The sequence below is a fragment of the Ptiloglossa arizonensis genome, chromosome 8, assembly GCF_051014685.1.
Source record: "Ptiloglossa arizonensis isolate GNS036 chromosome 8, iyPtiAriz1_principal, whole genome shotgun sequence".
Taxonomy (NCBI): domain Eukaryota; kingdom Metazoa; phylum Arthropoda; class Insecta; order Hymenoptera; family Colletidae; genus Ptiloglossa; species Ptiloglossa arizonensis.
Window position 1 is genome coordinate 7983917 of NC_135055.1, and position 15971 is coordinate 7999887.

At 37.5% G+C, this 15971-nt stretch overlaps 2 protein-coding genes across 2 annotated transcripts in view; one reads left to right on the plus strand and one right to left on the minus strand.

The window, feature by feature from the left end:
- The window catches only part of Sifr (SIFamide receptor), a 91701-nt gene that overhangs the window by 61967 nt on the left and 13763 nt on the right, over nt 1-15971 (plus strand). Inside the window, exon 2 of the mRNA XM_076318306.1 lies at nt 7485-7584. Coding sequence (XP_076174421.1) covers nt 7485-7584 — 100 coding nt within the window. The remainder of the gene's footprint in view (nt 1-7484; nt 7585-15971) is intronic.
- Nucleotides 11272-15912, minus strand: LOC143150318 (uncharacterized). The gene is made up of 5 exons (XM_076318504.1): nt 15865-15912; nt 14898-15136; nt 12104-12173; nt 11824-12011; nt 11272-11318 (listed from the first exon to the last, which is right to left on the minus strand). Exons 1-4 carry the CDS (start codon nt 15910-15912, stop codon nt 11985-11987), a joined length of 384 nt encoding a protein of 127 aa, XP_076174619.1. The 3' UTR covers nt 11272-11318; nt 11824-11984.

Sequence of the window (15971 nt, forward strand, 5' to 3'; positions counted from 1 at the left end):
ACATGGTTGTCTCTTTTAAATGGAGAATAAGTTTAATTAAATTTTGCCAATACAGAATCAAGTCAACCGGAAGTGCAAGGATTGAATAGGATTGAAAGGTTTTTATATACAATCTACACAGGTTCTACGAACGAAAAGTCTAAAAAATGAAAATTTTCTCTGTTCGAGTTTGTATTTTCGTCTCTGAAGAATAAAGATATTCCTCTCTTCCTCTTCCAAAAAGAATCAAACGTATTATAAAAGCCGATCGTACGGGTTACGTGTATTTCAAATACCAAAAATACAAATTCAAGTCACACTTAATAGCGAAGGAACGAAAACGAAACAAACTTGAGAAAAGTTCGTAAAAAATTGGCATATTTAACAAAATGGTAAGACCATTGTTGATTCAGCCATGTTTAATATATCCGCGGCAATATTAAAAGCAATGAAATCACGAGTACGTTGTTATCGACGATAAAAACATTCCACCTTTGGAATCCATTATCGTTAAAACATTTGAACTCTTGGAAATTTCCAACATAACCTCAAAACTCGAGAACTCCGGAAACGTTTAATCAGAATTACCAACGGTAGAAGCATAACTGTTCGAGAATCGCAAGACGCGAGATCGAGTTCCCTGTTTGTTAATAGTAATCGCTGAATATTAGGATTCCCAGTAGATGAGCCAAGCGACCATCGTGTTAATTGCTTTTCCACTCGAAAAATCACTTTCGATCATCGTTCAGGGACTGTCGTCACCGATCGGGCTCGTTAATGCTTCGATCGGTGGCTGAGTAATTAGGCGAGTAGATTTTGGCGGGAACGCGATAATAAACCGGAGTAATCGACAACGTGTACTTGGATTCGGTAATAAACATTTGCCCAGTTAGAAATTACAAACGTCGACAACGGAAACTTGTAACTCAAAGATTTCGGGGAACAAACTATTTTGATATTGCAAATTTTGCAACGACACAAAAGTGTGCTCCATATTTTAGAAAAACGCATCTCGTTTTTTCTCGAGTAAAATTAATCGGCCGTTCAAGGTCACATGGTCATGCGACGCTCCGCCATTTTGATTTTCATAAACGAAAGTTTATAATAGGGATGATCGCTTTCTAGCCGGAAACAGGTGCGACATGTTCGATTCAAAGAGTACAAACAAATCCTAGAATAGCCGGGGCTGAATTACAAACTTGGGAAAGATTAGGTTAACTTCGTCAGTGGTTCTCAACCGAGTTTGTGGATGGTGAAAACAGACGAGTGCGAACGATGAAATTTTATTTTTATCCTATACTTTTTTTTATCCAATAATTAGATATCATAATATTTAATTATCGACGTCCCAGTACGAAGAAGAAGTTACATATTTTTGATCGGTGAATAGTGTTTCACTCGACGTTTTTAATTTCTGTTCGAACCAACGCCTTCTTCCCTGTTGTATAACAAATTACGATATATAGTACCCTGAATAATCGATACGGATATTTCGAATTAGAATATTTTGTAGTAACGATGAACGATAAATACTGATCACTGTATAATGCTACAGATTTCAAAGAATTAACTTCATTAGTAACGCTTCGAAGAATCGCTTTGTTACAATTTGTGTAATTCGGTTCGATCGAAATCCTAACACGTGCGAACAATATGTAACTGATTGAATTATTATCAGATTGATTCGCACGTCAGTCAATTCTGTCTATGATTAACAGAAGTTTAATTTCACGATAAAATTAATTCACTTCGATTATCTACGAATCGGTTAGAAAAATCCTTTCGTTTCGATCGGGTTTCGCAGCAGTCAAACGAACTATATATACAGCGACAAAAATTTCCAAATAATAATAAATTTTAACGAATAAGATGCAAAGAAGGGGAATGGGTGAAGGACTTTGAATAACCTTTTTACTTTCGATACTACAAAAACACGTCTTTGAACAAAAAAATAAAATTGTACAATGAGACACCTCGAGTGTTTCGAAATAAATGATTAATTTTGAAGATTTCAAGCCCACTTTGAAAACTTCGAACGGAACACGGTATGTACTTTTTGTGAAACGTCGAGTGAAAATATTCCAATGAAAAATGACGTTTACAAATTTCTCAAAAATCGAAGAATTTAATGAAGCGATTTTACAATTCCAAAACTTTCGAATACTACATACTACCGCAAGAGAATCGCCACGGATAAAAGTTACGAGTGAATAAAATGGAGTAACAATCGGCATTATACGGTTCCTACTTATGGGAATCGTTTCCTAACCATTTAGCCGCATTTCCGCCGAAGCGTTTCACTGAAATCTCGACGCGGTCACAGCGATATTTCGAAATTGATAATTTGCATATCTCGTTCGTTAAAATTTTCGACCGTAAGCATATACTTTCGTAACCCGCTATACATTTCAGCCGCTATACATTTACACGAATGGCACATGGATTAATACGGGTGTCGTAATAGCCTTCTCTTTGATTGTATCTCGTAAACTGACCGTAGCTACGGTTTACTAGAATTACTTGGCTATCCGCGCCTCTAACCGCGACATTTAACATTAACGGCTGATAATATCTCACGTTAATCGTCCGGTGAATGCACAAAAAGGAGTACCGCCTTTCTTTCACCGGCTACGCGTAAACAGACTAAACAAATTATTCGCTCCGTAAATTATGCATCTCGTAGAATCGACTCGGTAATTTACAGTTCCGTTCCCTCCTCTCGTTTTTATTCGCGGCTAAGGAGTCCATTACCATAACCTTTCGCCGCGTTTTAACAACTCCATTTCCCTCGAGGTGGACTGCACACGTATCAGATTCGTGCAACTGACGTCCGTTGGCGAAAGAAACGACAACAAAGCCCCCAAGGGTCCCAGGGGACTCACCGGTGGCCCACGTTGTTGTTAGTGTGCCTTTGCACGTGACAGGTTTAAGGTTATGTCTCATTGACGCTCGCGAGTAATCGCGTTATAGGCTCCATAGAGTTCGATATCGAAATTTTGACGAGCATTAAATATTTACGTATTCGACACTGTACTTTGTAAACACTGTATCACCAGCATCGGACATATCGAACTTATTTGGAAATTTCCACTTTTATGACAGTCAAATGTATTTTGGAAATCACTTTTTAGTCACATCGGAAGACAAATATGTCTAGGATTGAAAAATCACGTAATTTTCAACGAAATATCTAGGATGTATTCACCAATAGACACGAATACAGAAATTTATCGATAACAAGATTTAAATATTTGTTTACTTTTTGTTAAGTATTCTGATACATTAGAATTGTTAACATACTTTCCTCGACAAAACGAAGAACCTGAACATTTTCAGTAACTGTGGAACTCTTTTTACATTATGTAATTACTATAAGCTTTTAAGTGGTAATATTTCCACTTAAGCTGTATCCACACGAGCTACTTGGTCCTACGACATGAGTTACCAACTTCCAGTTAAGCAATTACCATTGATTTCAATGGAGATAAATTAATCTTGTCACATGCCCTGTCACTTAATGGAGCCCGGAGCAACTGCCCCAAAACTTTTGATTAGCAGTGTACCTACACGAACTACTTGGTTCTGAGAAAAGAGCTACCAATATCCAGTTTAAGCAATTACAATTGATTTTAACCAGGATGAATTAATCTCGTCACATATCTTGTCACTTTATAGGGCCCAAAGTAACTATCCTAAGAATTTCGAACAATATCTACACGAACTTGGTTTTGAGAGAAGAATCAGTAACATCCAGGTTAATCGATTACGAATGATTTCGACTCCAATAAATTAATCTCGCCACATGACTCGTTACTTGGAAGGGCCCAAAGTAACTATCCTAAGAATTTCAAACAATACCTACACGAACTTGGTCTTGACAGGGTATCCAACAAAATCCACTTTAGTCAGTTACGAATGATTTCGACTGCGATAAATTAATCTCGCCACATGCCTCGTCACTTGGTAAGGCCCAGAGTAACTATTTGATGACTTTCGAGTAATACCTACACGGACTTGGTCTTGAAAGAAGAATCAGTAACATCCAGGTTAATCGCTTATGAATGACTTCGACTTCGATAAATTAATCTCGCCACATGCCACGTCACTTGGTAAGGCCCAGAGTAACTATCCTAAGACTTTCGAACAATATCTACACGAACTTGGTTTTGAGAGAAGAATCAGTAACATCCAGGTTAATCAGTTACGAATGATTTTGACTGTGATAAATTAATCTCGCCACATGCCTCGTCACTTGATAGGGCCCAAAGTAACTATCCTAAGAATTTCAAACAATACCTACACGAGCTTGGTCTTGAGAGAAGATCAATAACATCCAGGTTAATCGATTACGAATGATTTCGACTGTGATAAATTAATCTCGCCACATGCCTCGTCACTTTGTAAGGCCCAGAGTAACTATCCTAAGACTTTCGAACAATATCTACACGAACTTTGTGTTGAGAGAAGAATCAGTAACATCCAGGTTAATCAGTTACGAATGATTTCGACTGTGATAAATTAATCTCGCCACATGCCTCGTCACTTTGTAAGGCCCAGAGTAACTGTCTGAAGACTTTCGCACAATACTCACACGAACTTGGTCTTAAGAGGGTATCCAACAAAATCCACTTTAGTCGGTTACATCTGATTTCAACTGCGATAAATTAATCTCGCCACGTGCCCTGTCACTTGGAGAAGAGGGATGCCCCAAAGGAAATGTATCATCAATCGCGTGACGCGTCGGGTCACGGACACATCCGAAAGCGTGTTAAAACATTCGACAATTATCGACACCCCATTATTTCCAGGCCCGTTTCTCCTCACCTCGAGAATCGAGCAACGAGATACGCGAATTATACTCGCCACAACCATCGAAGAGCGTTTCCCGCGTGTTTTTAATCGTTATTTCGCAGAAGTGGAGTTTTGACACATGCAATCGACAGGTTTATCGGACTCCGGGAGTTACGTGTTCGGTGAAATAAATAATTATTCGCGCAACGCTTGATCTACGGCTTACGGGAAGTATCCTTTCTATGCGGCCTCGCGCGCACCCTTCACTTCACACAATACTTTCGGTGCTTGTGTGATGCTAAAAACTCCACTACGTACAATCGATCCCGATTGGGCGACTGGAAAGGACTTGCTACGCCAAGCGTTTCCCGCGCGGAAGAAGGAAAACAAAATTAACGCAGCTTTTCACACACTGGCGACTTGCTGGCGAGCGTAACAAATCGCGCGCAACTTCCGAGGAGAATTCCGCGATACGTTTTCGAGCTGCCCTGAGACTTACGTGTAGAAACACACGCGTCGAAATCTCCGGAGAGGAGAGATATCTTGTCTCTCCTTGGAGAGAAAAATCTTCAATAACGTAGGGAAAAATACACAATTCGAGACGAAAATACACAATTTGGTAAGATTGATAAATAAATTCTCCCAGAAAAATGAATTTAAACACGGAAAGGCACGGAACAAGAATTGTTGCTTTTCTAACTTATAGCTTGCTCTGTAATCGTTCCTCGTTATTGAAATATTATTGGACATTCTAGGAAAGTATGAGAAAAAATTTCGCGAAGAAATGGAAAGGTACAAAGACTGTACTTACGATAAATATACGTAAAATGCAGGAATATTTCAAACTTGATTTAAAATATACCGGTTATGTTATTCGGCATTTAAACTGTGTAAACACTCTGTACGTAAAAATGGGTTGGACACCCTAATCGAGTGTATGTTTTCAATAAGACGTGTACTCTTTAAGAATCAATTTCTGCAAGAAAGGCTTGGTTGAGAAATGTTTTCTATTAAGTGGTTATAGTAAGAAGCTACGTAATCGAGTATCGATGATTTATTAATTGATAAGCATAATTTTCTAACGTAAAGAATTCTAATAATAACAAAATGTTCCTATTGATTTAGTTATAATTGAACGTTCTTTTTTCGAGAAATAGATATAATATACACAGTTTACCCTAATAGCTGTAAAAATGAAATTCTCCCAAATTGATAAAAGTGTTTAATTGTTACACGGACGTTTGGGAAAAAATTACGCTTTGTTACGAAACAATTGTAAAATAACCAACTGAACAACAGTCTTAATTGAAATACTATACGTGTACCATACACACAGATACTTGTTATTCGTAACTTCGCGTATGTACTCAACTACTTTTCGCATTCACGTGCTTAGAAATAACTGTTTAAGATAATTGATATTGCACAATACACGTACATGTACGTGTACCGATGTGGATATTTTTTTTAATTCCGTATTCTGTACGTTTAAGCCGTGTGAACAAGGAGAAAGTATACAGGAAAAACCACTTTTCTGAAATGAAAAACATGTTTCATTTAATTTACATGAAACGTATATCTATTTAATTAATGTTAAATCATAAGCCTCCGTTTCATTTGGACCGAACGTACGTTATAGATGTTAATTTATTTACCAACGATCTACCTATTATAATGAATAAATCGATTTTTCTTTTATTTTATGTTATAAAAACCTCGGACGTTGATTTGTTTTTTTTTTTTTGAAAATCAGACTCATCCCTTCCATTTTCATAATAGTCTTCGTATCTTCGTAGTGAATTTGTTGTAATGCTCGCAAGTCAAAATTTAATTTTTCAGGTGAAAAATCACTTTTTAAAAATGATTAATGCAATCACTTCTCAACAATTTTATAAACATTCGACATCATAAGTTTCATTTCAATGATCGTTCTGCAACGTTTGTACGCGTAAATATGGTAATTGCCAAGAATGTTGTCAATCTTTTCCGTCAGATTCAGGATCAATTTTCATCATGAATGGAAGTTGACGTAAGAACAACTGACATTGGCTCATTCTCCTCTATGTTCATTGCATGACTAGACGTTTCGAGAACGATTTTAAGTATGCTGTGTTAACACGTTCACCGTACTGTTCGATTCTGATTTTATCTCTCATCGACCTTCAGGGCATTTAACTCTTTCAATAATAAAGTTCGAAAGCTAAACATATACCGTGTGCAGAAACTTGATAATCGCGTTTATTGAACATATTTTCCGAACACACATAACGTTCAACACACGAACTGCGGGAAAAGCTACTAAAATTCTATGCTACGTTTCCAGACTATTATTCGGTGCTGTTAAAATTTTGGTATCGTCACCTTTTTATTAAATTTTCCAAGTTATGTAAAATTACCCCGAGGGGTCCTTCGTTTTAGAGGAAAATCTCGATATAAATAAAACTTTTATTACATTGCTCCAAAAAATGATAAATCTACAAAAATAAGTAATCTGTCCTTAAATATAGATATCGGTAGACGTTACTAGATATTAGCGACGCGTTAATTTATTTCCCAACGATACACCTATTATAACGAATAAATTAATTTTATTTTATTTGATGGAAATTTAATGCTCGAATACTGATATTATTTTTTCAAATGAAAGACCTTTCGTTAATTGTTATTATTTTGTCACGTGGCTTCCAACGATAAACCGTGAACCTGTGTTTCAGCATGGCTCCTGGGATGGTTCATGTGCAAAGCCGTTGCTTATATACAAGGCGTTTCCGTGGCGGCCTCTGTCTACAGCCTTGTTGCGGTTTCCTTGGATAGGTATGTACACGTGCATTGAACTTTTCAAAGAATGATTGCGTTACCATTTACCGACAATCGCTCAACAATCGAAATATTGTGTATATTATTGAGAACCGAGCACGAACGATTCCTATTATTTCGCAGTGTTTTTTCTTCAATTAGTGCAACTGCTGAAGAATGCAATTTCATGACTCTCCTGTCACTACAGATTTAATCATCCAACGATTTCCTTTCGTGCTGATAATAACTCGAACCAGGTTGAGGATCGTGCTTCTGGGAAATTCGGGGAGAATGAATCGAGATATCGAACGAAGTATCCAGGATGATGGAAATAAATATTGTACACGTAAATGTAAAATATAAAATATTTACTCTATAATTGTATCGGTTAGTACGTATTTACGAAGGCAAAATATGAAAACATTCAATAGGGATACACTTCGGAACATGGATTAAATTTAAAACCCATTTTGGGAAACCAGAGCAACTATAATCGTGGCATCGAAGCTTCCAATAAGTTCGTATCCCACATCACGTATTTGTAATCGAATGACAAAGCATCTTGGCTGAAAAATTCACAAATTGCAATAAATCACGGGCAACCTCTGTCAAAAAATTGTATTCTTCAGCTATTTCGATCATTACTGACCTCTTTTAAATATCTCGCTTAAAAATCGAGAGGAATATCGTGTCCAGTGTTCTCCAATATTCTCATCTTTGGCCTGATCGAACAGCCCATCGTCAACAGTCACAAGAAAATTTCTATTGGCGATAATCGTTTCGTAATTTATCTCCGAAGAAAATTGCGTTTGATTCAACACCGAGTTGAATCTTATTTTCGTTTAATTCGAATGAAACATCACCGCAATGCGAGAATACTCGTGCTTTGAAATTTCCTCGAGATCTCGATCCTCAGGTGCCTTATCAACAACCTCGTGTCAAAATTACGCGTATCGGGGTGGTCTCGAGGGTGTTTCGATCGATCGATTACCAAGCCGCTTTATGAATATAATCTACGCGTTATGTTTCCCGCTGACACCTAATCACTCTTCCTTAACGGGGTAAAATAATTGATAGACCACCGGCGCATAGGATTGCTCGAGGTGGCTCGTTATCTGTACATGACTAAGCGCGCTCTCCGCGATGCGAAAGCAAACCAAGAAACTGAACGAATGTGCCATTACGTATTGCGACATTAATGAGTCGGTTGCGACACGTCGTCAACGCATATTCTAAACTGGTACATTTATTTCTCATCTGCATAGCGGTGCGCTCCTTGCTGTAACAATTATGGGCTGCGTTACGAGCGGTTACGTTATTGTGACATTCTAGTCGCTTCTAATGGTTGCCAGCGTTAGCATTGTAACAAGAACAAGGTGAGCGTTGCATCGTCGAATCGATGGACAATCTCTCGGCGATGTTCGATCGTTGTATTTGAAAACGATGTCGAGACATCGATTTAAATCTTAACGACAGAATCCGGTGATAATGAAACACTATTCGTGTATCTTAATTTCGTATTACAGTACACGTGTACGATTGCGTGAACGATTGTTGAAATTTTTATCTTGGAGTATCCAATTCGAGGTTACGGTTGTTTGAAACTCAATTTAAATGGTTTCGAAGGATCGGGACGGAGTCCGATAATTTCATAGAAAATGACTGTATTTCATTGTTCGGGCTGGAATAAGGTTGGACGCGAAGGAATTCAAATTAGCAACAGTAGGGAGAAAAAGGGGAACTGTGAAAGCGTTGATAATCGAAGCATAAAATTTAACGAGCGCGATGGAAATTTTATGTATCGCGATACATCTTTGTTCTGTATTGAAATATATAATAATTATTGGAAGGGGCGTAGAAAACTTTCATGCGTTTCCTTGCACGTGAAAATAATACTATTCTTGCATCATCTATGATCAATACTCATACCTCGCGGGTATTTGATCGATTAATTTAACAATTTTGTTCTGCAAGTCTAAGGAGAGAAATCAAAGAAGAAATAAAACAACCAACACGCTTTTAATCGCATAACTTCCCTTTTCGTACAAACGTCGAGTCTCTGATCATTCGCAGTCCACAATCTACACAACACAAATCGAAGAGCACGATTTGTTATGTAAGAATCAGTCAACCGAGGTTAGCGTTAAGAATATCGTTGCAACATAAAACGTTCATATTTTAAAATAACTTGGATCTTTAATGTTTAACAAGGTCGTCTAATTTGGCCAAAAGTAATAAAATATAATAGAAGATACTTGGAGCATTTCCAAATCGGGATAACCGAGAAGTAGATAAAAATTACAAAACATTGCAACGGGTAATTTAATTGTCATTTTCACGCAGCAATTCTTGTATCGAACTACGTGTCCCTTGATCGAACGAAAATTATCTGCCAAATTTCCCTCGATAATTTTTACGATCCCGGTGGCTCCGTGCCAACCGAATGTGGATGCACAAAAGGACACAATGTCCTTTGAAATTCTTTTTTCGTCTCTCGAAGCCGCCCTTTTACATCTTGAATAACTTTGGCATCGTTTGCAAATCCTGGCGTCGTTGGTACGCTATGGCGGCGGATTCTCTTCTGATCGCCAACAAGGTCGCCCATCATCCCTTTGAAACACCGAAATTCACCGAACAAATTTCACCAAGAGTTCCAGACAAAGCACGTTAGGTTCCCGAAACGAGTTATTTATTCTTCCGCTACAGTTCACGCGGTATTGTCTCTCCGTGTCGTAATAAAAATGATGCACGAGTAACCAGTGCCAATGTCACAGGTGAGATTCACTTAGCGCCATCTTGTCACTTTTCCAAGATCGGTGTCACGTATGTGTAAAATCGTTTCGTTCGTAATAAAGAAAAATTCAAACCATCTATCGATCATCTACGTTGTTCTTGTGTTCTATCAATGGATTTTAATTACGAATACGTGGTTAACTCGTGTCCATTTTTTTAGTATGATTTAATTTTGGATACGTAAAAGGTTCACCGAAAGTTTGACGTGTCGATAGCCATCTAAGGATGGAACGAGTGTTATACTTTTGTATATTTTACACTTTCTTTGCAAGTTGTGAATTCTTTTTTCCGAGGAAATCATTCAGCAACGTTACACACACGTGTAGACACGTACAGACACACGTGTTGCCACCATTTTGTTCCTGCCATAAGCAACTAAAAAGTGTACAACTTTGTATTCTGTAACAAGAAATCTGCGACGAGGTAGTGATTAATAATTAGTTGCACCGCGAAGAAAAAGATTGCGTTTCATTCCGAGTCTTTGTAGTATATTTAGCAAGACCCTGATTTTTCACTTTCAATAAAAATTTTCGTTAAAAATATTTCAATACAGTCATCGGTAATCAAGTTAGAAGTATCTTCGGATGTTTTCGGAGTAAAAAATTAAAAGGAGTGATATCTGGAAATCTTGAAGATTTGTTAATTTGTGACTCTTTGTCTTATACAATTTTCATGAAATGTTTTCATTTTCACACAAGTTTTTATTTATCTAAACAACTTTGGTAGAAGTCATTTGTCGCAGTATGTGTAATAGTAGTAAGTATTAGTGTTGGAGCATGTTTTCTTTACAATGTTTTTTTTTCTCTCAGAAGACTATTATTAGGCTAAGATTTTCTCTTGTTCTGAAACTCCCTGTAGATTTCTTTCTGCAATATTTTCCTTTTCAATCTCATAGAGTTTTATCTTCACTATCTCAAATATGTCTTATCTTCACTATCGTTACCTTAATTTTATATTCACTAAAAAAGTAAAATACTGTATACTAGGCAACCAACAATAGTTTATCTATATTAATAGCAGTTTAAAGATAATTATTGCCTTCGTAGCAGTTACTCTTTATGAATCGACACAATTAAAAGATTCAGACAATCCAATGTAACTTAACTTATTATTTTCTGTTCACTATTTACATTACAAGTCTCGTTACATTCATTTCTTCCATATATATTTATTACCAAAGTATTTTCAATGTACTGTACGCGAGTGAGAAGATTGCATCTGGAGTTATAGCAGATCCTCTTCGTTCATGGAGTATCTCCTCAGATACTTAAATCATTCGAGCCTGACGAGATTGCTCTTGAACGAATAAAACTCCCATAACCTCGAAACGCAATCTTCTTGCGCGCGTACTGTACATAATAACCTTCTTGGATAACAATCGATGGTTTGGATAGTTCGATACGAATTTTATATTTAAATTGTACAACCGTTACATACTATGCTCGTAAAAATATTCTACCCTACCTCGAATCATTGCCTTTTAAAGAGTGCACGGTGTACTCTTTTCTCACGATCCAGAGATGGTCATTTACATACCTTCCCGCGAGAACGTCAAGGCTGGAATTACTCAGAAGCGGTTAATACGACTGGATATCGTCGACAAATGATTTCCTGTCAATTTCATGCTAGACGATCCGGGTGTTGCCACGGGCCTGTAAAATAGTTTTATGGGATCCTAGGAAGCGATCGATCTCGCTGAAATTGCACGAGGAAAGGTTTTGTCGGTGACTCGAAATTGTCTTACCTTCTGATCAACGCCCTGCCAGCGATGCATTACCCTCCCTATCGTCGCCACTTTTGCCACGAATTGCCACCTACGGAAATACATATATCTTTTCTGGTGGTTACCCCTTGGCTCGAAACACCTTTGGCGACAGAAGCTGCCGACCTACCGACTGACGTAAATCCACTAAACCGTCGTGGACTTCCGCCTTCCGCGCGAGCATAACCTCCGAGGACGCAAGTTGGAAAATGTTATTATAGCAGTTTAATGTACCGTCGAGTCGAGATCCAATTTGAACCGTTTTCTTATTGGGAGTCTGGTTGACTTTTTCACTCCAACGGAAGTGGACTTTGACAAACGTTTGTAATTCTTATTGGATACGACAACTTAGCGTTTGTAGGTTATGTTCGCAGAGAATTATTTCATTGTGTCGCTATTTCTAGGTATATAATTAAAATGAACTATACCTACCACTGAAGGGAACAAAAATTGTAGAATAAATATAGATAATTTATATTCTAGGAAATGGGAAAGAAATTTAAAAAATAGATACAAATATAAGTGGAAATAGGTAAGATACGAATTATAGAAATTAAGGAAGCGAATTAGTAAGTTTAATGCAAATTATGCATCAATGATTTCCTTTCGATATAACGATCATTTTTCTATCAAAATTATTTTCTTAAATCTATTATCTTGCGTGAGTCACGACCTCTGCAGTCTTGTTCTAGAGGTTACGTAATTTTATATTCTCTCTCCAAGGGCGGATCGAAATCTTGCGAGTCGAAACGTCGAATAAAAGTGCTGGTTTAAGACCGCTCTGTTAGCGCGCAAAGTATTGTTCTCGAGAAATCAATGCGGAAACCAGAAATCAATGCAGCGCGAATTACCTGCAGATACAAGATACCACACGGAAACTAAACAGGCAATAGATTTTACCACTTATCTCTGCAGCTTCTCCCCACACGAAAATACGGATTTAGCGGGGAATAAATATCATACCCACGAAAACTAAAAATTTACTATCGAAACGTAACCAGGCTCGTTCGATGAGTTATCGCGACACATATACGAATTTAATACCAATAAGCGGACGAAAAACGATCATTTATTTTTATCAACCGATTCTCAGCGATACGATCGCGTTGGCACTCGCCGCCACATCGCAGCCCACATTTTGCACCCACCGAAAGTCGCGTTCAGGACTTCCGTGAGGTTGACACACGACACCCTGCCGCACTTGCTATACTATTCGACGTTTTTCACGCCGATTGTAATCCGTGTTACAGCATAGCCACGTTGCTTCCTAATATGTCGTAATTCGTGCGGTTTTTTCCAATTCGTTCGACATTTGACACACATTGCACGAAGTTAATTACGGATAATGATCCATCGACGCACATCGTTGCGATCATTTTCGAACAATTTATATCCAATTGTGAGAACAATACTACAAACGTTTCGAGTAAAAAGTAAAAGCTATTGGGTTGTTCGGAAAGTGATTTCGTTTTTTATTTGGTGAAAATGAAACACGATTTTTTTTAGAGTGTACAAACATTTTATTAAATCACGTATTCTCCATTTTGGAAAACGAAACGACTTTCCGAATAACACAATATTTTCTGGATAATTTCGTGTGAACGCGATTTAATAAAAATATGACGAAGAAAAATTTCCATTTCAATGTGCATCGTGAATCAAAATAATTACTACGTAAAGTGATTTATGATATATATTGTAATCGAAGTATTATTACTGTCACGTTTCTCTTAAGTTTTAGAAGTTGGCTTTCAACAAGTCAAAGCAACAGGCAAAGTATTAATAATTGTGACTTTCCTTTAACTCGAGCCAGACCTTGTATTATGCGACGTTTTTGCAAACTGTGGCAAATACGATACACGTTGTATCGCGAATTAAGTGACTTCACGGTTCTAAGTGACCATGATAGAATGCATTTTTAAACAGACGTTCTGGTGATTAAGCAATTCCGTATAACAATCCTCGGTTTCTTATTCTCGAGCCTCTGGATAAGGAAAGTATGTTTTTATTCATATGATATGTCGATTTTTAACGGTAATTACCGTTATTTCTTAATTGCTTGCATATTCGAAGCAAGGATTTCAGACTGTAAGAAAAGAGACAGTAGGGAATGTGAGATTTGTCGAGAGGTGATAAATATAGTAAAGTATGATCTGAGCTTCGACGAAAAATGTCATAAAAAATTCGAATAACGAAGAATTAATAATTCCCCTTTCCTGTATTTATATATAATATTATATTTGGTTTCTACCCATGCAAACATAAATTCTACTGATCTTTTTCCATTTAAAAAGAGATGTTTCGTTAAAAGAAAACTTTGACCACGAGAAAAATGAGACTATTATTGCATTATGAACATTTTCTTTCATATTTCCGACTTATTTTCGCACAAAGGAAATAGCCCTTGTACGGTTGTAACGAGAACTCTGTTTGGCTAACCTAACCCGGACCTCTCCTGAAAAGAAATTTTTTCTTCCGTTTCCTTTAAAAAGAAGTGTTTCGTTGAAAAAGACAAAAGTGACAGTTATTGTAGCGGGTGTTTCTTTAAAACTTAACCTCCATAAAAAAGAAAGAGATACGCATAATTCTAGGCTAAGTGACCCAAAGCCTACGTCTGGTACCCAATAGTGAAAATCACGACACTTCCGGCAGCTGCAGCCACAATTAAACGCCAAAGAAAACTCGACATACTGCTCTCGAATTACGTTCAAGTCAACGTTTCGATCATACGGTTACAAGCATTCGTGAAATCGGATTATTAATCGAGTTTTCATACCGGCTGTTACACGTCGATTGAAGCGTTGGGTTTCGGTGGCACGTTCCAAAAGTGGTTCGATTTTCGTAGTTTTTCCCTCGGTTTCTCGTGGAATTCGAGAGCTGATTGCACAGAAGGACCAAGGGATGCTCACGTATGGCTCCCTCGACAGGATTCGAATTCCATTTAATCGAAGCATCAGGGATCGAGTTACGAGATCCCAAGAATCTCGAAAGATTTCTGAACGTGTCGATTTTTTCCTGAAAAAATACACAGATATACAGTGTGCTACCCAAACGAATGTATAATTATAGGAAGATGTTAATACGTATAATTATCTTGTAGGAGACTCCGCTTTCGAGAAAATTAATTTTAAATCGGAGCACCGTGATTACAAAGAACCGAAATAATAGTTAAACTTGAACGATTAATCGCTTAACGGAAAGAAATATTTCAAACATTTTCCTTCAGAGATCGCATTCCCTAAGTTGTAAAGCATTGCTTTATACGTCAGTCGAGTTACGAAAGATGTTAATCGCTTGAAATTCAGATTGATTGTAAAATTGAATTGTAATGAAAAATTACTGTTTCTCGAGAGGGGGAAAGATCAGAAACTACAATAAATAGAATAAATCAAAATTACAACTATCCACAATACACAACGGAACAACCGAAGTGTATATTGATTTAATTTTCACAAATGTCTCGATTCCCCGCGAACCGAACGTTTCGTTCGAAAAATCTAAGCTTCAAAAATTCTCCAATTTTTCGAAATTCGATAACGAAACTTGGACCACCGGAAGACATTCCCGGTGCGTGTTCACGGAGGGTTAAAATCGATTTTCTCGAAAAGCGAGTACAGTGTTGAAAAATTTTCTTTCAAAATTCTCGATTTTCTCTTCGCGCGATGTAATCGGCATTTTTACGTTCCAAACGAATTTGCAACGAAGAAGCCCACAACGAAAGAAGACCTTGGCTGCGTGTTTACAAAATCAGCTCGCACTCGGAGCGTATATGCTTGGCCGTTACGTTTCATACCTGCACCGTATACTTACCCCGGCCTGCTGGCTGTGTGTCACCCACACACAGGTGCCC